Genomic DNA, 24534 nt, shown 5'->3' on the forward strand with positions numbered 1-24534 from the left:
TCAAACCACCCTGTCTGGTACCAACAATCATTCCACGATCAAAATCACTTAGATCACATTTCTTCCCCATTCTGATGTTTGGTCTGAACAACTGAACTTCTTGACCATGTCTGCATGCTTTTATGTATTGAGATGGTGCCACATGATTGGCTGATTAGATATTTGCTTTAATGAGCAAGTGTCATTGAGATAATCTGTGATAAGAGACCGAATGATATCACAAGCTAAAATATGAGTAACGCATTCAGCCTCCTGAGTATTGGGTTTAATCACTGTGCAATGGTCATGGAGATGATCCATGACCATCAAGTCCCCATTTACACAAATCGCATTGTATCTCCCCACATTCCCATCTACTGCCCCAGACTGTGTCACTCACCTACACACTAGGGGCAGCTTGAGATGCTCTGTTGGTTGTGGTTAACCATGGGTGTTGTGTCCTAGCTGTGTACATGATGTACAAACCAGTAAGTAGGTTCGGGCAATATGATACGGAGATCAAGCTGTTGCCCATGCAGCAGCCTCCCTCTTTCCACACACCTGTCAAATCCAAGGGAACAGCAGAGACCAATACAGTTTGGCACGGGCAGCATCGCAGGAGTTGCCAGTTGGTGTTAAACTCGAGGCAGACATCCCACCTCTCCCGGAAGTTCCAGGAGTCTCCCGCATATTGATAGTGGCTCCCTGATGCCCGCAAATTATGTACAATATCCCGGAAATCGATTTTTTTGAGAGCACACGAGAGAGAGAGAGAGCGCAAGAGTGAGAGAGCGCCATGGCAGAGTGTTCCAAAAAAAGAAAATATAAAACGTATGTCACCCCAGACTACACTAAAGTGTACCCCTGCCTAATAGGGGTCAAAAATAATGACAGTGTTGCTCGCTGCACTGTTTGCAGCAGTGACTTTTCTATTGCCCATGGTGGGTTAAGACTGTAAAAGACATGTTGAGGTGAGTTTAACAGGTGTCATTCGTTCATTAGCATAGCTGACGTTATTTAAACTAGCTGGCCAGCTGCTAAGGAGCTACTCTATTGCAGACATCCCACCTCTCCCGGAAGTCTCCCTCAAATTGATGGTGCTACCTCCCTGAAATGAGTTTTTGCAGGGTGGGATGTCTGTCAAGGTACAACTGCCTTAGGGACTTCAGCTCCAGATTTTTCTCTTGGGGTTTACTCCGGAAGCCTTCCCTATGAGTTGTTATAGCCACAAGGCAGCGGAGGTTTAAAATCAGAGTTTTCCTTCTCCCAGATGAGCTGCCAACTACAACTGATGAGTCCCATCTGGCTGGATGGACAGTTTGCAGTGGCCATTTTACCTTCCAATCCACGTGTATGTGGGAAGTGGGAGAAACTGGAGGTAACCCACACCATCACAGAGAGAATGTGAAAACTCTGGACAGACAATACCCGAGTTCAGAATTGAACTTGTTTCTTTGGCACTGCAAGGCAGCATGAAGTAGACATGCCACTGTGTCCACTATTAACTCAGTTCATCACTTTTAACTCGGTTATCTTTAATGTCCTTGTCCAGAGAAATACAGTGTCTCAATGTTGCAATTTTCAGCTAACTTCCAATCTTATTGCTTAATTGGTGACAAAATCTCCCACTGTCCTTTGTGTTTCTTAAATAGCCTAGCTCTAATTTTAACATTGTGGCCTTGAATGCAGCCCCCAATTACCAGAGGAAATAGCTTCTCTCTTTTCTGCTATCAATTCCTTTAATCACCTTATTACGTTAATACCGCCATATAACTCCACAGTGTACAACTTCATTTCCAAGTTGCCTCACTTTAATAGGGTTGTATATAAATAAAAATTTCTGCTCAATAGCATGCAGCCTTTTTATTGATGGGATTCACTCAGAATTGGTGTCTTGCCACCTTAATACGTTTGTGTGGTGGTTTTAATGTAGTTAAACATCTAGTATGCTTCATAGGAGTGTTCTCATTCAAAGGTGACAACACTGAGATGATTTTGGGGCTAATGTCCAAAGGCCTGGTCAATGGTTGAAAGCACCTGAAAGAGGAGAGATGTAGATAACTCACACAAAATGCTGGAGGACCTCATCAGGCACCAGGCAGTATCTATGGAAAGGGAATAAACTGTTGATCTTTTGGGCTGAGACCCTTTATCAGGACCGGAAAGGAAGGCAGAAGAAGCCAGAATCTCAGATAAAGCATCTTGGCCCGAAACATTGACTGCTTATTCTTCACCATAAATGCTGTCTGACTTGCTGAGGTCCTCCAGCATTTGTTTATGTTGCTCCGATCTTCTAGCATCTGCAGAATCTCTTCAGTTGATGAATAGACTTGGAAAGATTAAAGTATTTGCTGTGGTCCTCAATGGTTGAGTTAATAAGAAGTCTGAAATCCACATCTTGAAGGAAACTAGGCTAGAGACGATTACAAAGTAACAGATGAGTAGAGTGGGATGCTGTTAGGTTTCTGCTGAAATGATCATTGTTGGAAACTTTATTTCTGGCCTTACACAATGATGTCATCTTCCTTCCAAGCACGCTGCTAATCATGTAACACAATCTGCTCCTGAACTGAGATTTGGTTAGCTGTTGGCATCTAATTCTAGTGTTTAAAATTTTTCAGAGTGTCTAAGGGCTAATCAGAAAGTCTGCCAGCTCCCTTCCATTAGCTGTTGAATCTTCATCTGGAAGTGCATTATAGAAGTCAGCATTTGGCTTTATGTTAATTGAGATATTGAAAGGAAATTTCATTTCCAATAAGCTTTCTGAAGCTTTGATTCTTTTCCTCACTTGGGGCTAGTAATTTGTGGGTTGCATTTCCCCACCCTTATTCGCATCTTTATTTATAAGGTTGTCACAGCTGGGGAAAGTAGTGGAGATAAACTCCCACTACCTAATAAATACTCCTGATGGTGTGTGTCTCCAATAGCTTCTGACAACTGGCTTCATGTGTGGCTGAGGTACTAAGCCCAGCAGAAATGTTTTTATACTGATAGGGGGGAAAGGTGGGTTACTGGCACCTTAAATCCAATCACTTCAGGCAGATGGGGCTCATCAGCTGTGGGTGGCAGCTCATTTAGGAGAAGGTAAACTCTAATCTCAAACTTCCACTGTCTTGTGGATATGCTCACTTATTAGGGAAGGCTTCGGGAGTAAGCCCCCTCCTACCCCCAAATCACATTCTTCATCACTTTTTTAAAACAATTTGATGCCAATTTAGGACCAATCTTTAGGCCTGTTCTTGACATTCAAGAAAGAGATCTGTGACCTATCCTGATTTCAAATAAATCTCCAAAGGATCATCCTTTCCAATTCAACCCCACTTTTTAATGTACAAATTTAACTTTCCCTTTTAGGATACAAGACTCTCTTGAAATGCCTATCTGGAAAGTTCTGCAGTCGGGAGCTCATTGGCATTATGGGTCCTTCAGGCGCTGGCAAGTCCACCTTCATGAATATTTTGGCAGGATACAGGTGAGTGACTGATGCTTATTTACTATTGATTTCTTGTGACGTAACACTGATTATCCATTTATCTATAGAGGGAAGGTAAACATTAGTGAAGTTCATCACTACATCTCAGACAGAGCTTTAAATACTTAAGGGAAAAAATATAAAACTTCCAGGTTTGGGACAAACATGAAATGGTGATTATAGAATCTGTTGAATCAAAGTGGGCAACAATGGGCAGTCGTTTCTTGCTCCTGATGTGCCTGATGTTTTTCTATACAATGAAATGCTTTGAGCGGCTGGTTGTGGAGCACATTAAAGCCTCTCTGCTGGCTACATTAGACCCTTTCCTGTTTGCCTATCGCTCAAATCAATCCACTGATGATGCAATAGCCTCTGCCCTCCACTCGGTCCTGTCCCACCTGCTAAATGGGATCTCGTATGCCAGACTGCTGTTTATTGAGGTCAGTTTGGTGTTCAACACCATCATACCCCAGAAGCTGGTGGGGAAACTGTCCTACAACACGCTGGAGGAACTCAGCAGGTCGGGCAGCATCCGTGGAAATGATCAGTCAATGTTTCGGGCTGGAACGTTGACTGATCATTTCCACGGATGCTGCCCAACCTACTGAGCTCCTCCAGCGTGTTGTGAGTGTTGCTTTGAACCCAACATCTGCAGAGTATTTTGTGCTGGGAAACTGTCCTAGCTGGGGCTCAACAACCTTCCTCTGCAATTGGATACTGGACTTCTTAACAGTAAGGCCACAGTCAGTCTATGTGGACAGCAACGTCCCTAGTCCCATTACACTGAGCACTGCCAAGGCTGTGTGCTCAGTCCGCTGCTGTTCACACTGCTGACGCAGGACTGTGTCACAGGATCCAGCTCAAACTGTGTCATCGAGTGATTGGCTTTGTCAGGAATGATGATGAGTCTGGGTACAGAGAAGAAGTAGAGCAGCTGCTGGATTGGTGTGAGAAGGACAACAACCTAAGCCTGAATGTGGAGAAGACAAAGGAAGTAATTGTGGACTTCAGGAAGGTACAGACAAACCACCCCTCTTTGCGAATATTTGGCTCATTTGTATAGAAGGTTATGTGCACCAAGTTCCTGGGAGTTCACATCATGGATGACCTCACCTGGTCCCTTAATATCTGAACCAGAAGGCACAGCAGCACCCAGTGTCTCCACTTCCTGAGGAGTTTGATGCAAGTGAGGCTTTGCCTCCCACACCCGCCTTAACTACATTTTACAGGAGCACAATTTGAGAGCATCCTGACAAGTTGCATCTCCATCTGGTATAGGAGCAGATGAGCCAGAAATCCCTACAAAGGACTGTGAGCACTGCTGAAAGGATCATAGAGATCTCCCTACCATCCATTGGAGGCACTTATCAGGAGCGCTGCATACACAGGACCCTTAGTATTATTAAGGATCCCATCTATCCATCCATCCAGCATCCTCTTTGACCTTCAACCATCAGGCAGGAGACTATGATACATAAAGACAAGAATGGTCAGGATGAGAAACATTTTCTTCCTCCAGGCCATGAGGCTTCTGAACTCTCTGTCACATCATATTCGAAGTGTCACTGGTTAATCTGTTCTATACCTTACAATATTTAATATTAATGCACTTTAGTTTGTTATTTGTTATTTATGCGTGATTCATCTGTAGATTTTATCCTTACCTTCATAAATTATCGTGTGTTATGAGTTTCAATCACAAACAAGAGAAAAACTGCAGATACTGGAAATCCAAGCAACACACACAAGATGCTGGAGGAACTCAGCAGGCCAGGCAGCATCTATGGAAAAGAGTACAGTTGACGTTTTGGGCCGAGACCCTTCAGGAGGACTGTGTACATGTGTTACGTGTACTATTGTGCTTTACACCCTGGTTTGAAGAAATGTTGTCTCATTTCTTTCTACGTGATATGGCTATATACGTTATGTACTTGTATATAGTTAAATGACAATAAACTTCATTTGACTTGACTTCACTTAAAAAGCAAGGATGTAATGCTGAGCCTTTATAACACATTGGTCAGACTGTACTTTTAAGTATTGTGAGCTGTTTTGGGCCCCCTATTGAAGAAAAGATGTGCTGGCATCAGAGAGGGTCCAGAAGAGATGCACAACAATGATTCCCGGAACAAAGGGTTTAATGTGTGAGTAATGTTTGATGTCTCTGGGTCTGTACTCGCTGGAGTTCAGAAGAATTGGGGGGGGGGGGGTAAGGATCTGATTGAAACCAATCAACTATTGAAAGGCCTTGATAGAGTGGATGTGAAAAGGATGTTTCCTATAGTGGGGGAGTCGAGGACCAGTAGGTACAGCCTCAGAATAGAGGGACATCCGGAATTTCTTTAGCCAGAGGGTGCTGAATCTGTGGAATTATTTGTCATGGATGGCTGTGGAGCCCATATCAATGGGAATACTTAAAGTGGGGGTTGATAGGTTCTTGATTAGTAAGAGTGTCAACGGTTATAGGGAGAAAGCAGGAGAATAGAGTTGAGAGAGATAATAAGTCAGCTATGATTGCATGGCGGAACAGACTTGATGGGCCAAAAGACCTAATTCTGCTCCTTTATCTTGTGGTGTTACTTTGAGAGTTAATTCAGTAGGATATACACTCTCTTTAAGAGCAGACCCTTAGAATAATCTCCAAGTTCCATATTACATGTCCTTGTAGCAGAAATTCAAGTCTGTGCCTTAATTATACAAGCTGTGGCTGGATGAAGTAATTTAAAACAAGACTAATTTTTGTACCAGAATTGAAATTATATGTTAGGATGTAGATTTGAACCAAGGGTTATACTTTTCAGAAGTGATTGAAGATCACTTCTGATTTTCTTCACCCCCCTCCCAATGTAAATAGATAGGGTGGGAGAGACTGACTGGTCTTTTAAGATTCTGACAGGAGTGGTATTGCATTGACATGGGTGAGACCAGAGCTGCAGATCACATTGACAGTTATTAATAGATTCAAATAATTGTTAGAATGCAGTATTTGTTATTAAAGAAGTATTTGGGGGAAACGCTATCAAACTATATATGGGAAGAAGAATTGACACATGGCTATTAGCCTGTTAGACTGAAGAGCCTTGGCTCTTCTCATGCCAGAATCAGGTTTATTATCACTGACATACGACATCATATTTGTTATTTTGTGTCAGCAGTAGAGTGCAGAGACAAAAAAAATGTTACCATAAATAGTGTAAAAACAAGTAGCATTCACAGGTTCATGTACCATTGAGAAATCTGCTTACAAAGGGGAAGAAGCTGTTCCTAAAATGTTGAGTGTGGATCGTCAGGTTTGTGTACCTCTTTCCCAATGGTAGTAACAAGAAGGGGGCATGTCTAGGATGGTGAGGGTCCTTGGTGACGGATGCCACTTTCTTGAGGCACCGCCTCTGGAAGATATCCTAGATGATGGAGAGGGTATGATCATCATGACGGAGCTGGCTAGTCTATAAAAGGAAAAATACTTTTATTTTACAGTTTACTCTTCTTTATGCTCTTTCTAGGAAAACGGGAATGAAAGGGCAGATCCTTGTAAATGGGCAGCCTCGGGATTTGCGAACATTCAGGAAGATGTCCTGTTACATCATGCAAGATGATATGTTGCTGCCTCACCTCACAGTACTGGAAGCCATGATGGTATGTGTTCAGCATGGACAGACTACTGTCATGCAAGAGGTAGCAGTAATCTGCATTGGAAACCATGTTCATTTCTGGTTACTGTACTGTTAGAAAATGTTATTGCCCTCAAGTAGATGTAGTGATTCAGAGAACCAGGGTTAAGTAACTTCACATGTGGACATACATATTGTCCATATGTGAAATTGGGCAACACATACAAGATATTGGAGGAGCTCAGTAGGTTAGGTAGCATCTGTTGAGGGAAATGAACAGTTGAAATTTTGGGCCAATACCCTTCATTATAACTGGGAAGGAGAGGGCAGAAGCCTGAATAAAAAAAGGTGGGGGAATGGGGAGGAGCACAAGCTGACAGGTGATTGTTGTAGGAAGCATCTAGTTATAGAGGTGCAGTGGCAATGCCAGATTTGGAGGGCTGAAGTTACAGTTTCCATGTTGTATTTCTCTATGACCCAATAAGTTCTCCTTGGAACCATGGATATTAAGAAGTTAGCAATGACTTTCTTGAAGAGAAGCCTGCTTCGTTGGTTGGTAAACAGTGAACCTAATTTTAGGTACTTACCAAGGAAAGAGTGCTTTTTTTTTTACACACTGCGATAGAAGCATACTTGAGTGTTCAGTGCACCTAGAAATGGCAAACAGAACTGCAATCACCCTGCTATTCAAAAGGATAGAAGATCGTGACCTTGGTGAAAGTGCTGTGAGGTCCACAGCTCACAGGCTGGTTCCAGAGCCTAGGCCTGAGATGTCAGATCATTAGATGTGAGCCAAAGGGTGCAGGGGTTGGGCAGGAGGCCAGAACTGTTTGAATGCGGAATTCCTGGAGGGTAGAACATGTGGCAGGTGAGAAATGCAGAGCAAGATGAGACCATGCAGAGGCTTCAACAGACAGATTGAAGTTATAACTGAGAAACTGGTGGGATAGGGGAGTGCTGTTGCAGGAGGATCAGAATCAGGTTTATCATCACTGAAGTGTATTCTTTAGTGGTAGAAATCCAGAGCAATACATAAAAAATTACAATAAGATATACTTAAAAATAAATAAATTGTGCAAAAACAGAGAAAAATAGTGAGGTAGTGTATCACGACACATGCCGGTGATAATAAAGCTGATCCTGATTCATGATTCATATACCATTCAGAAATCTGAAGGTGGAGGGGAAGAAGTGTTGATTGTGTGTCCTCGGGCTCCTGTACCTCCTCCCTGATGGTAGTACTGAGAAGAGCTTAGGTCCCGGAGGATAATTATACTCTTTGGATTTAATCAGAAAAGGATGGTTTTAAGCTACCTTTCAAGTCCTGTGAAAATTGGTTTTACATCTGCATACTTTCTCTCTTTTTTATTTATTGAGATACAGTGTGGAACAGGCCCTTCTGGCCCTTCGAGCCACGCCACCCAGCAACCCCTGGATTTTAACCCTAGCCTAATCACGGGACAATTTACAATGACCAATTAACCTACCAACCGGTACGTCTTTGGACTGTGGGAGGAAGTCGGAACACCCGGAGGAAACCCAAGCAGTCACGGGGAGAACGTACAAACTCCTTACAGGCAGCGTCGGGTGGTTTATATCTGTGAAGTTATGGGATGAGATTGAACTTGACAGAACTCATTTCAGTTCATAGAGTTACAGTATACTGCATGACAAAAGGCCCTTTGGCCCAACTCATCCATGCTGACTAAGATGCTCATCTAAGTTAGTTCCATCTGCCTGTGTTTGGCTCATATCCCTCTGAAGCTATCCATGTTAACTGTCTGAGTGTTTTTTAAATGTTGCTGTTCTAACTATCTCAACTACTTCCTCCAGCGGCTTGTTCTATATGTATATCACCCTCTGTATGAAGAAGTTGCCCCTCAGGTTTCCTTTTAAATTTATCCTTTCTCACCTTAAGCCAATGCCCCTTAATTTTTGAATCCCTTTCCCCATCTATGACCCTCACGATCTTACGCACTGCTATATGTTGATTCCTCAGTCTCCTACACTCCAAGGAATAAAGTCCTAGCCTACTTAACCTTGCCCGATAACTCAGGCCCTTCAGTACGGACAACACTCTTGTAAATATTCTTTACACTCTTTCCCACATAATGATGTCTTTTTTTCTAGCAGGGTAACCAAAATTATACAATACTCCGGGTACAGCCTCCCCAATGTCTTGTGGGATGCCTTGCACTAATGCAGAGCCAAGATTAGATTACTTCAGATACCCATGTGCCCAATTAACCTACTAACCAGTACATCTTTGGAATGTGGGAGGAAACCAGAGCACGCAGAGGGAACCCACACAGTTACGGGGAGAATGTACAAACTCCTTGCAGACAGTGGCAGGAATTGAACCCAGGTCGCTGGCACTGTAATAGCGTTATGCTAACCGCTACACTACTGTGCCATCCAGGGCTGGGAAGGTGAGCCTCCAGCGCAATCGCTGCCCAATCCTTTGCCTTGGTTGATGATTAAGAACTGCAAGTCCTAGAAATCTGAGGTAAAAATATAAAATACTGGAATTGCTAGGCATGTGAGGTAGCATCTATGGATAGAGAAACAGTTAGCGATTTGAGATGATGGCCATTTCTGATGCATGGAAAAAAGTGCTTCTTGAAATTGTTGAAGTTGTTTTGATTTTTGGACATTTAGATTCTGAGTGAAACATGAAAGCTGTTGTGATTGTGACATTCTCAATCCACTTGCCCTTGTTTGTTGAACAGTAGAACTGCTTTGTAAATCAATTCATCAGATTACATTACCACTGAGAACAAGATCAGGCTGATCCCTATTGCATTACTGATACACCTCAGAGATTGAAATAGCGTGGGATGGAGATTGCTCTGCAAATATTCTTCCTCGCCCATTTACATGCTGGTTTTGTTTTTTAACACCAGTTTTGTCAGTAATTGCTTTTGGAAGTGAGCAAACACAAACACCAATGAGTTGAAGTGAAACACCCTTCTGCGGTTCTTTAGAAACAAAAGATGAAAAAAGGCATGGGCTGAACAGGACACAAAAGGGCAGGAGTAAATCCCTCAAGTAAATGGTTGCCACCTGGGGAAATGCAACACAATCCCCCACAGTGGCTCCAGTCCCAGCCTCAGATTCCAAAGTTGAAGAGTTCAAAATTGCATCTCAATTCCCGTTTATTTCTGAGGTTACTGAAAAATTCAGCACAGTAAATCCACAAGGAAAAGCAGTTCAATTGACTTCAAATTCACTGAAGTCCACTGGAGGATGGAGGCCTGGAAGGTTTGATCTGGGTGAAGTAGTGTGTGTGTGTGTGTGTGTGTGGCTTGTTTTGCTGTTGTTTTTTTGCTTGTGTTCTGGGTTGTTCCGCTGAGCCTTGTGGGCGTGCTATGTTGGTGCTGGAATGTGTGGTAACACTTGCAGGCTGCTCCCAGCACATCCTTACATTAGAGAACATAGAATATTACAGCACCATACAGGACCTTTGGCCCATGATGTCGTGCCGATCTTTTAACCTACTCTAAAGTCAATCTAAGTCTTCCCTCCCACATAGCTTTCCAATTTTCTATCATCGGTGTGCCTATCTAAGAGTGTCTTAAATGTCCCCCAATGTACCAGTTTACCACAAATGCTGGCAGGGTGTTCCACAAACCCACTACTCTCCGTGTTAAAAAAAACTTACCTCTGACAACGGATTGTGTTGGTTGTTAGTGTAAATAACATATTTCACTGTATACACATAAATAAATGAATCTGAATCTAAATCTTCAACAGAAGCAAAGGATATACCTTAGCAACTACTCTACATGTGTCTTTATCACAGGAAATCAAAATACAATACCCTGTTGTGTTTGTCTGCATTGGAAGAGTTCCTGCATCTCCAGAGTATTTAATTACTGCCTGTTTTGCCACTGGTGTTTAGGGTAGCAATGAAGGATTCTCCATCTCTGTCTGTCCGTACTGTCGCACACAGATAGAGAAGGATTCTTCATTGTTGTTTCCATAACAATGTTTTTTGACTGATCAGGGTTGTTAGCCCTGAGCTGAACCCCCGAACTGGTAGGACTGGTGGACCACCGTTGGTCTGGCCTCTACCGTTTGACCTATTTGGCATGAATGACCCTACCAAGAGCCAAAACTAAAGGCCTTGACTCCAGCCAATGTCGGCTCCCTGAGTCATTGAGGCACGCAAGCATTCAAACCCTACAACAAAGTTGTGGCCCTCTTGGAGAATCTCCAGAGTAATACTTAGCAAAATAAAAGAGCAACACAAAAAAAGACCAGAATCTTATCTCATCCACCTTCCCTAAATATTGTATATTAGGCCTTAGATACAATGATTATAATGGTGTTGATAACAAATCAATTTCTGCCAATAAGTCTGCAACAGAGTACAAATAGCAAGCGAAAACCCTCTGAATGTTTGAAAGCTGTGGAGTATTAATCCATTGACACTAGATCCCTGTTTCTTCCAAGTTATAACTTTGTGGAACAGGTTGATCTGTCATCAAATAGCCATCTTTTGGTGACCTCATAAGGTATTTTGTAAAGGCAGCTCTTTCTTTAAAGAAAAGATTGTTGCTGAATATCAGAAGAATCAAATTCATCAGAAAATGCATTGATTTTGGGTAATAGTAATGAGACTGTAACAGAATTAAACTCTGGTTCTCAGACCATTAAAACACAAGTATAGGAGCAGGAGTAAGCCATTCATGCACCAAGAAACAGTATTGGGAAAGGACCTGCACTGGAGAAGCATTTTTAATTCTGGCCAATATAGTTTAAGAAAAATTAAGATAAATTTAAAGAATTAGACCTTAAGACCACAGGAGCAGAATTAGGCCATTTGGCCCATTGAACCTTCTCTGTCATTTCATCATGGCTGATCCATTTTCCCTCTCAGCCCCAATCTCCTGTCTTCTCCCTGTATCCCTTCATCCCTTGACTAATCAAGAATCTGTCAACCTATGCCTTAAATATACATACAGACTTGGCCTCCACAGCTACCTGTGTCAAGGAATTCCACAGATTCACCATTCACTGGCTTATGAAATTCCTTCTCATCTCCATTCTAAATAGGTGCCCCTGTATTCTGATGCTGTGTCCTCTGGTCTTAAACTCCCCCAGCATAGGAAACATCCTCTACACATCTACTCTACCGAGTCCTTTCAACATGTGTGTGCTTTGGATTTCCAGCATCTGCAGATTTTCTTGCGTTTGCCTTTCAACATTCAATAGGTTTCTTCTGAATTCTAGTGAATGCAGGTCTAGAACCATTAAACACGCCTCATTTGATAAGCCTTTCAATCCTGGATTCATTTTCATGAACCCCCTTTGAACCCTTTCCATTCTCAGCACATCCTTTCTAAGATAAGAGGCCCAAAACTGCTCACAATACTCCAAGTGAGGCCTCACCAGTACTTTATAAAGCCTCAACATTACATCCTTGCTTTTATATTCTAGTCCTGCTGAAATGAATGCTAACATTACATTTGTCCTCCTCACCACAGACTCAGCCTGCAAATTAACCTTAAGGGAACCCTGCAGAAGGACTCCCAACTCCTTTTGCACCTCAAATTTTTGAATTTTCTCTCCATTTAGAAAATAGTCTGTGCTTTTATTTATTCTACCAAAGTGCATGACTGTACACTTCCCGACATTGTATTCCATCTGCCACTTCTTTGCCCATTCGCCGAATCTGTCTAAGTCCTTCTGTAGACTCTCTGTCTCCACAACACTACCTGCCCCTCCACCTATCTTCATATTGTCTGCAAAATTGACCACAAAGCCATCAATTCTGTGATCCAAATCAGTGACATATAATGTAAAAAGAATCCAGTCACAACACTGACCCCTGTGGAACACCACTAGTCACCGGCAGCCAACCAGAAAAGGCTCCCTTTATTCCCTCTCTTTGCCTCCTGCCCATCAGCCACTGTTTTATCCATGCCAGAATCTTTCCTGTAATACCATGGGCTTGTAGCTTGTTGAACCCTTGGACACTACCTCACTCTTTTTTAATATACAGTATTTCTATTTTTTGCATTTTTTTATCTGTTTGATATACGTATACTGTAATTGATTTATTTATTATTATTATTTTTATTTTATTCTTTTTTCTCTTCTATATTATATTGCATTCAGCTGCTGCTGCTAAGTTAACAAATTTCACGTCACATGCCGGTGATAATAAACCTGATTCTGATTCTGAAGCAGCCTCGTGTGTGGGACCTTGTCAAAGGCCTTCTGAAAATCCAAGTTCACAACAGCAACTGATTCTCCTTTGTCTATCCTGCTTGTTATTTCTTCAAAGAATTTCAATAAATTCGTCAGGGAAGATTTTCCCTTGAGGAAATTATGCTGACTTTGGCCTACTTTATCATGTGCCTCCAAGTACCCTGAAAACACATCCTTAACAATCGACTCCAAAATCTTCCCAACTAATGAAGTCAGACACAGAAAAACACATAGCCCCTAAGTCCACTCCCACTGCACTGACTATGCCCTTACAGATGAGGAATGAAGAAAAGCGAAGAGGAAACTTACCGGATGCTTACCTCACCCAAGCCTGATCTCACTGGACTTGATGCATTGCAACCACTCCAACACTGGCCCACTCACAAAATGGCTGCTTTGCTTGCACTGCCTTTTTTTAATTCACCCTTTCTAATGAATCCCACTCACTAGCTGGGTGCAGTCCAACTCCAAAAACTGACGTGAAGTGCTGCCTTTTTTTCAAACTTCAGCTGCGTACCTAAGTGAAATTGCCGCTGCTTCTCGTATTTCCACTCACTGATTGGATGTAGTCCAACTCTGAAAGCTGCTGCAAAGCACTGCCTTTATTAAACGTCAACACAAACCTAAGTGAACTCATTGTTTCTTCCCATGCTCCCATTCACTAATTGTGCACAGCCTAACTCTGAAACTGCCACAAAACGCTGCCTTTTCTAATCTTCGTCTGCCACAAAGCGCTACCATTTCTAATCTTCATCAAGGTCCCTCAGTGAAATTGCGCTTCTCATCCTCCTGCTCACTGCCGCAAAGTGCTGCCTTTTTAAATCTTCAGCTTTGGACCCAAGTGAAATCATTGTTTCTTCTTGTGCTCCTGTTCATTGATTAGATGCTATCTAACTCTGAAAACTGCCACAAAGCGCTGCTTTTTTAAAATCTTCGATAGCGGACTTAAGTGAGATAGCCACTTCTTCTCGTGCTCCCGCTCACCCATTGGGCGCAGTCCAACTCCGAAAACTGCCGCAAAACATTGCATTTTCCGAATCTCAGCCACCTACCGAAGTGAAATCAACGCTTCTTCTCATCCTCCCATTCACTGATTGGGCGCAGTCCAACTCCAAACACTGCCGCAAAGCGCTGCCTTTTCTAATCTTCAGCCGCGTATCTATGTGAAATCGCTGCTTCCTCTCGTCCTCCCACTCACCGATTGGGCCCTGTCCAGCTCCGAAAACTGCCGCAAACTGCTGCCTTTTTTAACCTTCAGCTACAGATCTAAGTGAAATCGTCGCTTCTTTTCCTGCTCCCGTTCACTGATTGACTGCAGTCTGACTCCAAAAGTTGCCGCAAAGCACTGACTGTTTTTTAATCTTTAGCTGCACATCTATGTGAAATTGCCACTTCTTGTGCGTCCGCTCTCTGTTTAGGTTCAGTTCAAATCCAAAAACTGCCGCAAAGAGCTGTCTTTTTTCATCTTCAACCACATCGCTAAGTGAAATTGCTGCTTCTTTTCATACTCCTGCTCACTGGGTGCAGTCCACTTTTGGAATTTGCCGCAAAGCGCTCCCTTTTTAAAATCTTCAATCGAGGATCTAAATGAAATCACTCTGCTGCTTCCCGTACTCCCGTTCACTGATTGGCCGCAGTCCAGCTCCGAAATTTGCCGCAAAGCGCTGACTGGTTTTTAATCTTCAGCCGCATATCTATGTGAAATTGCCGCTTCTTCTTGTGCTTTGGCTCTCTGGACGCAGTCCAAATCCAAAAACTGCCGCAAAGCGCTGTCTTTTTTCATCTTCAGCCGTGTACCTAAGTGAAATCGCTTTTTCTTCCCATGCTCCCGCTCACAGTTTGAGCACAGTCCAACTCTTAAAACTACCACGCACCACTGCTTTCCTTCATCTTCAGCTGCGCAGCTAACTGAAATTGATGCTTCTTCTCGTGCTACTATACACTGATTGAACGCAGTTCACCTCCAAAAACTGCCGCGAGGAGTTACCTTTTTTTAATCTTCAGCCGTGTGCTTAAGTGAAATTGTTTCTTCTTGTACTCTTCCTCACTGTTTGGCCACAGTCCATCTCTGAGAATTGCCACGGAGCACTGCTTTTTTTAATATTCAACTGTGTACCAAAGTGAAAACACTTTGTTTTTTCATGCTCCCTTTCACTATTTCAGAAAACTGCTGCAAAGCGTTGACTGTTTTTTTTCATTTTCAGCTGTGTACCTATATGAAACTGCCATGTCTTCTGTCCTTCTGCTCACTGATTGGGCACAGTCCAATTCCAAAAACTGCCACAAAGCGCTGTCTTTTTTCATCTCCAGCCATGTACCTACATGAAATCAACACTTCTACTCATGCTCTCACTCACTGATTGGGTGCAGTCTAACTCCAAAAACTGTGGCAAAGCATTGCCTATTTTCATCTTCGACCGTGTACCTAAATGAATTCGCCATTTCTTCTTGTGCTTCCATTCACTGATTTGGTGCATTCCAAACCCCAAAAACTGCTGATTTTTTAAAATCTTCAGCCGCGTACCTAAATGAGATCAACGTTTCTTCACGTGGTCTGATTGGCCGCAGTCCATCGCTGAAAATTGCTGCAAAGCACTGCCTTTATAAAATATCAAGTGCAAACCTAAGTGAGATTGCTGCCTCTGATGCTCCTGTTCATGGATTGGGCACAGTCTAATTCAGAAAACTGCCGCAAAGCACTGCCCTTTTTTAATCTTCAGCTGCGTTCCTAAGTGAAATGCCATTTCTTCTCATCCTCCTGCTCACTGATTGGGCACAGTCCAACTCCAAAAACTGCCGCAAAGCGCTGAGGGTTTTTTCATCTCCAGCAGCATACCTAAGTGAAATCACTACTTCTCATCCTCCTGTTCACTTATTGAGCACATTCCAACTCTGAAAACTGCCACACACCACTGCTTTTAAAAATTTTTAGCTGCATACCGAGATGAAACCAATGCTTCTTTCTGTGCTCCCATTCACTGATAGGGCTTAGTCCAATTCTGAAAACTGCCGTAAGACGCTCCCGTTTTTAACCTTCAGCCACAAGCCTAAGTGAAATTGCCGCTTCTCATGCCCCTGCTCACAGATTGGGCGCAGTCCAACTCTGAAAACTGTCGCAAAGCGCTGTCTTTTTTAACCTTCAACCACATACCTGAGCGAAATCGCTGCTTCTTCTCATGCTACCGCTGACTGTCTGGGCGCAGTCCATTTTTGAAAACTGCTGCAAAGTTCTGCCTTTTTTAATCTTCAACCGCAGACCTACGTGAAATTTCTGCCTCTTCTCATTCTCCTGCTCGCTGATTGGACGCAGTCCAACTCCGAAAACTGCCGCGAAGCGCTGTCTTTTCCAATCTTCAACTGCGTATTTAAGTAAATTTTCATCTTCTTGTGCTCCTGCTCACTCATTGGGCATAGCCCAGCTCTGCAAACTGCCGCAAAGCGCTATCTTTTTAAAATATCAAAAGTAAACATAAGTAAAGTCGCTTTGCTTCTCGTGCTTCCATTCACGGATTGGGTGCAGTCTAACTCCGAAAACTGCCTATTTCAATCTTCAGCTGCATGCCTACGTGAAATCGCCACTTCTACCCATGCTCCCACTCACTGATTGAGCGCAGTCCAACTCCGAAAATTGCCAGAAGTCACTGAGTGATTTATAATCTTCAGTTGCGAACCTAAATGAAATTTCAGTTTCTTCTCATCCTCCCGCTCACTGGGTGCTGTTGAACTCTGAACGAAAAGTGCCACAAGGCGCTGCTTCTGTTAATCTTTAACCGCGTAGCTATGTGAAATGGACGTTTCTTCGCATGCTCCCATTCACTGATTGGACGCAGTCCAGATACGGAAACTGCCGCGAAGCGCTGGTTTTACCTATTTCTATTTCAGTCATGTACCTAAGTGAAGTCACTGCTTCTCATGCTCTCGCTGACAGTTGGGGCGCAGTCCATATTTCAAAAACTGCCACACACAGCTGCTTTTATGAATCCTCAGCTGCATACTTAAGCGAAATCGCAGCTTCTCATGCATCAACTCACTGGTGCAGTCCAGCACCGAAAACTACCGCAAAGGGCTGCCTTTTTAAAATGTAAAATGCAAACCCAAGTGAAATCACCACATCTACTCGTGCTCCTGCTGACTGATTGGCTGCAGTCCATTTACAAATACTGCTGCAAATCACTGCTTTTTCAACCTTCAGTCACATACCTTTGTGAAATTGCCGTTTTTTCTCATGCTCCCGTTCACTGATTGGACGCAATCCATTTACAAAAACTGCCAGAGTGCTGCCTTTTTAAAATATCTCACGCAAACATGTGAAATCGCTGCTTTTTCTGATGCACTGATGTGAAGCACTGCCATTTTTAATCTTCAACCGCGTGCTTAAGTGAAATCGCCTGTTCTGCTTGTGCTCCCATTCACTAATTGGGCTCCAAAAACTGCCGCAAAGCGCTGCTTTTTTAATCTTCATCAACGTACCTATGTGAAATTGCTACTTCTACTCAAACTCCCACTCACTAATTGGATGTAGTCCAACTCCGAAAATTGCTGCAAAGCGCTTTCTGATTTTTAATCTTCGGCTGCAGATCTAAGTGAAATTGTAGTTTTTTCCCATCCTCCTGCTCACTGATTGGGCGCAGTCCAACTCCAAAAAGTGCCGCAAAGCGATGCTTCTTTTAATCTTCAACTGCGGAGCTACGTGAAATCGCCATTTCTTTTCATGCTCCCATTCACTGATTAGATGCAGTCCATTTACAAAACTGCCGAAAAGTGGTGCCTTTTCTAGTCTTCAGTCACGAAACTAAGTGAAATTGCTGCTTCTTCTCCTGCACCCATTCACTGCTTACATACAGTTCAGCTCCGAAAACTGCCGCAGAGCGCTGCCTTTTTAAATCATCATTTGCAGACATATGTGAAATCGGTGCTTCTTCCCGTGCACCCATTCGCTGATTGCGTGCATTTCAACTCTGAAAAGTGCAGCCTGTTTTAATCTTCAGCCAACTGCCCAGGTGAAATTTTTGCTTCTTCTTGTGCTACCATTCACTGATTGGGCGCAGTCCAGTTATTAGAACATTACCTAGAAAGAGGACAACTTGGGGCTATTTTACCTCTGTAATATTTTCTGCACTAACCCATTGCCTTTCTCTTAATACTCTGAAAATCTATCTCAAAGTCAATGTTGAGTTTAATGTCATTTGCACAAGTACGCATAGGTGAAATGGTACTTGCAGCAGCACATACTGTTGCATCATATAAGCTGGAAAAAAAACATAAATTAAACAGATATTGTATGTAGTTTTTAGAAGATAGAACACAATTGGAACAAAAACTAAGTCCATTGTAGTGCAAAGTGTTCAAAAGTTTATCATGCTTGTGCCAATTGATTGAAGGATTGAATGGTTGAAGGGAAGTCTTGAACCTGGTAATGTGGGCCTTCTGTATCTCCTGCCTGCTGCTATGTCCAAGAAGATGGCATGGCCTGCATGGTGGGGATCTTTGATTATGGATAATGCCTTCCTGAAGCAGAACCTCCTGTAGATATTATAGATGGTGTGGAGGGATCTGCTGGTGACGTATTGAGCTAACTCCACTGCTCTCTGGTGAAGGAGTACAAGCTAGACGGTAATAGATGAAGCAAAGGGAGGGAGAAGGTAGGTGAGTGTGGGATTTGTGACGTGAGAAGCTGGGAGGTGATTGGTGGAAAAGGTAAAGGGCTGAAGAAGAAGGAATCTTATAGGTGAGGAGAGTGAACCATTGTAGAAAGGAAAGAAACAGTGGCACCAGGCAGAGGTGGTAGACAGATGAGGAGAAAGGAAGCACTAAGAGGGGAGCCAGAGTGAGAATGGAAGGAGGGGAAAGTCAGCGAGTACAGGGCGGTGGGTGAAAAGCCTTTGTACTAGGATGCATGCATCGGAGTTTTGGATCTGCTTCATTTGCTGGAGATCCGAGGATGAGAGACCAATTTGAAGAACACTGGGAAAAATCAAGTGCACTGGTAACTAAAGAAGGAATGAGCGTTTCATCAGCAGATGAATGTTGATTTTCTTTTTCTTTCATGCTGGGGAGCTATTAACCATCAGAGGCAAAGCCTGGGGTCAGATGCATTTTGTTAAAAAGTGACCATCTTGACGAAATACAATCAACGGATTGTATCAGGCAGATAACGGGAATTGTGCAAATCAGCCAACATTTAATTGAATTGGGAAATGCTGCTCCTTTCTCCCTTAAATCTTGAAAGCAACTGTGCCAAAGTTTATTCACAGAACATTTCAGTTCCCACATGTGTGATCTTAAGTAGTTGTATTTGTTTTAATCGTGTTGTGCTTTTTACTTCCTCAGCCTTCCCTCACATCTTTCTATTCCTTTTTCTTGGTTTCTTGCTTCTGCTTGTCTCTGTTTGAAAGTGATGCTGGCCAGCACAGGATAGGAAGGACGTGAAAGCTCTTTGAGAGGGACAGCAGGAGGGTGGTCCCATGATTAAAGGACTGCAGTTATGTAGGTGGTCTAAACAGCTGGGGTTGCTCTCCTTTGAACAGAGAGTTGATGGAGATTCAAAAATTACGAAGGGCTGTGGTGAAATGAATAGAGAGAAAATGTCTGTGCTGGTAAAGGACACAGATTTTTTATGCAGAGATATTTATTTAGAGATATAGCACAGTAACAGGCTCTCCTGGCCCAATGAGCCAGCGCACTGCCGAGTTACACCCATGTGACCAATTCACCTGTATGCCTTTGGAACATGGGAGGAACTCGGAGCACCCGGAGGAAACCCATGGGGTCATGGGAGAATGTAGAACTCCATACAGACAGCAGCGGGAATTGAACCCAGGTCACTGGTGCTGTAACGGTGTTATGCTACCAATGCCACCCGCAAAGATTTAAAGTAATTGGCTTAAGAATCAGGGCATTATGAGGGAAATCTTTTATTATACAGTGAGCAGTTGGCAAAAACAGATCAAACCTTTGTTTCAGAAGATCATTGGATAAATACTTATGATGAAAAAAATGGTAGGTTTAACAGGGGAATAGGACACAGAGTTGACATAGATTAGTCATAGTCATGGTCATAGTTGTAGTCATACTTTATTGATCCTGAGGGAAATTGGTTTTCATTACAGTTGCACCATAAATAATTAAATAGTAATAAAACAATAAATAATTAAATAGTAATATGTAAATTATGCGAGGAAATAAGTCCAGGACCAGCCTATCGGCTCAGGGTGTCTGACCCTCCAAAGGAGGAGTTGTAAAGCTTGATGGCCACAGGCAGGAATGACTTCCTATGACGCTCAGTGCTGCATCTCGGTGGAATGAGTCTCTGGCTGAATGTACTCCTGTGCCCACCCAATACATTATGTAGTGGATGGGAGACATTGTCCAAGATGGCATGCAACTTAGACAGCATCCTCTTTTCAGACACCACCGTGAGAGAGTCCAGTTCCATCCCCACAACATCACTGGCCTTACGAATGAGTTTGTTGATTCTGTTGGTGTCTGCTACGCTCAGCCCATGTAGATGGACTACATGGCTTTTTTCCATGTTGTAACCACTTGGCAGTGTATTCCTCTTCTAACTACCTTCTCAGCAAAGACTTCCCTTTCTGCTTTCATATTTTATTTTTTGTTTGCACTGCTGAGATTCCCTTCCTCATTTCCCTGCCTGAATGCCTGATATCACCCTCAGCCTCTGGAGCCTTTGGCATCTCCTCTGCTACATCTGATGTATCAGGAGACTGGTCCTGCACCAAAGCAGCTACTGGGGAGACAGTTTAGTGAAGATAATTGTTAGAAGTGCAATTACTCTTAACAAAAACTTTTCAGTTTTGGTCACACAAGAGACTGCAGATCTTTAAATCTGGACTGTTCCTCCAGCATTTTATTTGTCATCCTGGGCTAGGAAAGATTCCATTAAGCTGGAAGTAGTGTAGAGGTTTATGAGAATATTGGTGGCACTCAAGGGACGGAGTTATGGAGAGAGGTTGAGAAGGTTGGATCATAGGAGAATGAGGGGTGATCTTATAGAAGTCTATAAAATCAAGAGGGGCATGCTGTAGACAGGGTTGGGGAATCAGGAACTAAGCATTGGTCTAGGGCAGGGGTTCCTGATCTGGGGTCCACGAACCCCTCAATTAATGGTAGCGGTCCATGGCATTAAAAAGGTTGGGAATCCCTGGTTTAGGGTGAGAGGGATGAGATTTAATAGGAAATTGAGAGGTGAATTGTTTACCCAGAAGATGGTCAATATCCAAAAAGAGCTGCCACAGGAAGTGTTTGAAGCAGGTACATTAATATTTAAAAGGTACCTGAATAGGAATGGTTTGGGGGAATTTCGGCAAATGGGACTATCTTAGACGGAAATCTTTGTCGGCATGGACCAGTGCTGTAGGACAATGACCATTATAGAAAATGCTTGTAAATGCATGTGTCTCCTAATTAATAATCGGCTGTGGAATTGTGCCTACTGGCTCTGGGGATTACAGATTGTCCATTGGTGCATTCATTCCTGAGAGCAAGTATACTCCAAGTAATTTCACAATTGGCTCTCTGATTCTAGAAGTGTTTTATTCCATTTCTTTATTTCTCTTTAAATGTTGGATGTTATTGTTTTATTTGAAGGTTTCAGCCCACCTTAAGCTGAAGGAGAAATTGGAAGTGAAAAAGGAACTGGTGAGTCATATCATTCATTGGATAATGGGTTGAAATGAACTTAGCAACAGTTTGGTTTGCATATTAATTGGAGCCATTGACTGTGAATTAAGTTTTTAAAAACTGAAAGCATTTACATACCTGCACTTGATAAATATTAGTAAGAGCTTGGCTCAAAATATGCAGCAGTTTCCCAGACCTGTGTCACATAAATACAAATACATTTATTGAGTAAGACCATAAGACACAAGAGCAGATTTAGGCCCTTTGGTCCACTGATTCTGCTCAAGGAAACTTTTCATAACGGGACGTGTGACCTCGAGTACAATACATTTACGAATCACCATCACCCTTGCTAGCTGCTTTGGTAAGGAGAACCAAATTGTGCAGGAAGCTAGTTATCTGAGGACTCGGGATCGTGACTATTGGAAATGACGGTACAGACAGCTGTTGGAATAGTTACCATTATATGGTAGAAAAACAAGGCAGAAAATGTTTAGCCTCTGGGATCAGGCTGCCACAGTTATGTTTATGTCTAGATACCAAATGTTAGAAGGAAATATCAAGATTCAGGACAAGAAATGGAAGGAAATCACTGGAATGTTACCTGCATTGAAGGACTTTTGAATGTTGAAAGGCCAAGATAAAGTGGACGTTGTGAGGATGTTTCCTATAGTGGGGGAGCTAGGACCTGAGGGCACAGTTTCACAATGGAAGGACATCCCTTTAGAACAGAGATGAGGAGGAATTGAGGAGAAATTTCTTTAATCAGAGGGTGATGAATCTGTGGAATTCATTGCCACAATCAGCTCTGAAGGCTAAGTCATTTAAAGCAGAGGTTGATAGGTTCTTGATTAGTCAGAATGTCAAAAGTTACAATGAGAAGGGAAGAGAATGGGGTTAAGAGGGAAAATAAGTTTGCCATGATGGAATGGCAGAGCAGACTCAATTTTGCATCCTTACCCTTGCAGTCTTATGAACTTTGATCATGTTGAGCTGAGGCAGCTCTTCCTAAGCAGGGAGGGTGCAGATTGTAGCTCAGATGAGGAGTTCAGTCAGCTGCTCAAGATACTCACTTAATGGAATGGTGTTTGGAGTATCATTCAACACAGGAGAGATAAAGAACGTAATATTTTTCCTGCTCTCTGCAGTTTATCATCTTCTAAAGAAATCAGGTACTGTATGTTTCAGACAAAAGCCAAACATAAACTACTACAGGCACAAACACAAGGAAGTCTGCAGATGCTGGAATTTCAAGCTTCACACATCAAAGTTGCTGGTGAACGCAGCAGGCCAGGGAGCATCTCTAGGAAGTGGTACAGTCGACGTTTCAGGCCGAGACCCTTCGTCAGGACTAACTGAAGGAAGAGCTAGTAAGAGATTTGAAAGTGGGAGGGGGAGGGGGAGATCCAAAATGATAGGAGAAGACAGGAGGGGGAGGGATGGAGCCAAGAGCTGGACAGGTGATTGGCAAAAGGGATACGAGAGGATCATGGGACAGGAGGTCCAGGAAGAAGGAAAAGGGGGAGGGGGGGAAAACCCAGAGGATGGGCAAGGGGTATAGTGAGAGGGACAGAGGGAGAAAAAGGAGAGAGAGAGAGAAAAAGAATGTGTGTATATACATAAATAACGGATGGGGTACGAGGGGCAGGTGGGGCATTAGCGGAAGTTAGAGAAGTCAATGTTCATGCCATCAGGTTGGAGGCTACCCAGACGGAATATAAGGTGTTGTTCCTCCAACCTGAGTGTGGCTTCATCTTTACAGTAGAGGAGGCCATGGATAGACATATCAGAATGGGAATGGGACGTGGAACTAAAATGTGTGGCCACTGGGAGATCCTGCTTTCTCTGGCGGACAGAGCGTCCGGTGCTCCCGATGTGGCCTTCTATATATTGGCAAGACCCGGCGCAGACTGGGAGACTGCTTCGCTGAACACCTATGCTCTGTTCGCCAGAGAAAGCAGGATCTCCCAGTGGCCACACATTTTAATTCCACGTCCTATTCCCATTCTGATATGTCTATCCACGGCCTCCTCTCTTTTTCTCCTTCTGTCCCTCTCACTTTTACTCCTTGCCCATCCTCTGGGATTCCCCCAAACCCCCTTTCTTTCTCCCTAGGCCTCCCCATCCCATGATCCTTTTATGTCCCTTTTGCCAATCAACTGTCCAGCTCTTGGCTCCATCCCTCCCCCTCCTGTCTTCGCCTATCATTTTGGATCTCTCCCTCCCCCTCCCACTTTCAAATCTCTTACTATCTCTTCTTTCAGTTAGTCCTGATGAAGGGTCTCGGCCCAAAACTACTACAGGCAGATGGCTAGGAAGATCGGCACATGAACATGTGGAGAATGGAGGACTATGGACCATGTGCAGTCAGAAGGGACCAGTTCAATGAGGCAGTATTTGCTTAATTAGCTCAGCATAACATTGTGGTTAAAAGAGTATAAGATAATGGAGCAGAATTTGGCCGATTGAGACAGCTCAGCCATTTGATCATTGCTGATTTACAATCGCTTCTGAACCCCATCTTCTCGCCTTCTCCCTGTAACCTTTGACACCACTAAGAGTATGTTATTTTATTTATTGATAGGGATACAACACGGTAACAGGTAACAGGTCCTT

The 24534-nt window shown here is 43.1% G+C and overlaps 1 protein-coding gene across 2 annotated transcripts in view; it reads left to right on the forward strand.

Annotated features, from left to right (window-relative positions):
* Positions 1-24534, forward strand: part of abcg4a (ATP-binding cassette, sub-family G (WHITE), member 4a) — a 120291-nt gene that overhangs the window by 52112 nt on the left and 43645 nt on the right. For both annotated transcript variants that reach the window (XR_010016639.1, XM_063038338.1), the window contains exons 2-4: positions 3334-3451; positions 6955-7087; positions 21886-21936. Coding sequence is in view for 1 of the 2 variants with exons in the window: in XM_063038338.1 (XP_062894408.1) it covers positions 3334-3451; positions 6955-7087; positions 21886-21936 (302 nt within the window). In the remaining variant the exon portion in view is untranslated. The remainder of the gene's footprint in view (positions 1-3333; positions 3452-6954; positions 7088-21885; positions 21937-24534) is intronic.

The sequence above is a fragment of the Mobula hypostoma genome, chromosome X2 (genome assembly GCF_963921235.1).
Source record: "Mobula hypostoma chromosome X2, sMobHyp1.1, whole genome shotgun sequence".
Classification (NCBI taxonomy): domain Eukaryota; kingdom Metazoa; phylum Chordata; class Chondrichthyes; order Myliobatiformes; family Myliobatidae; genus Mobula; species Mobula hypostoma.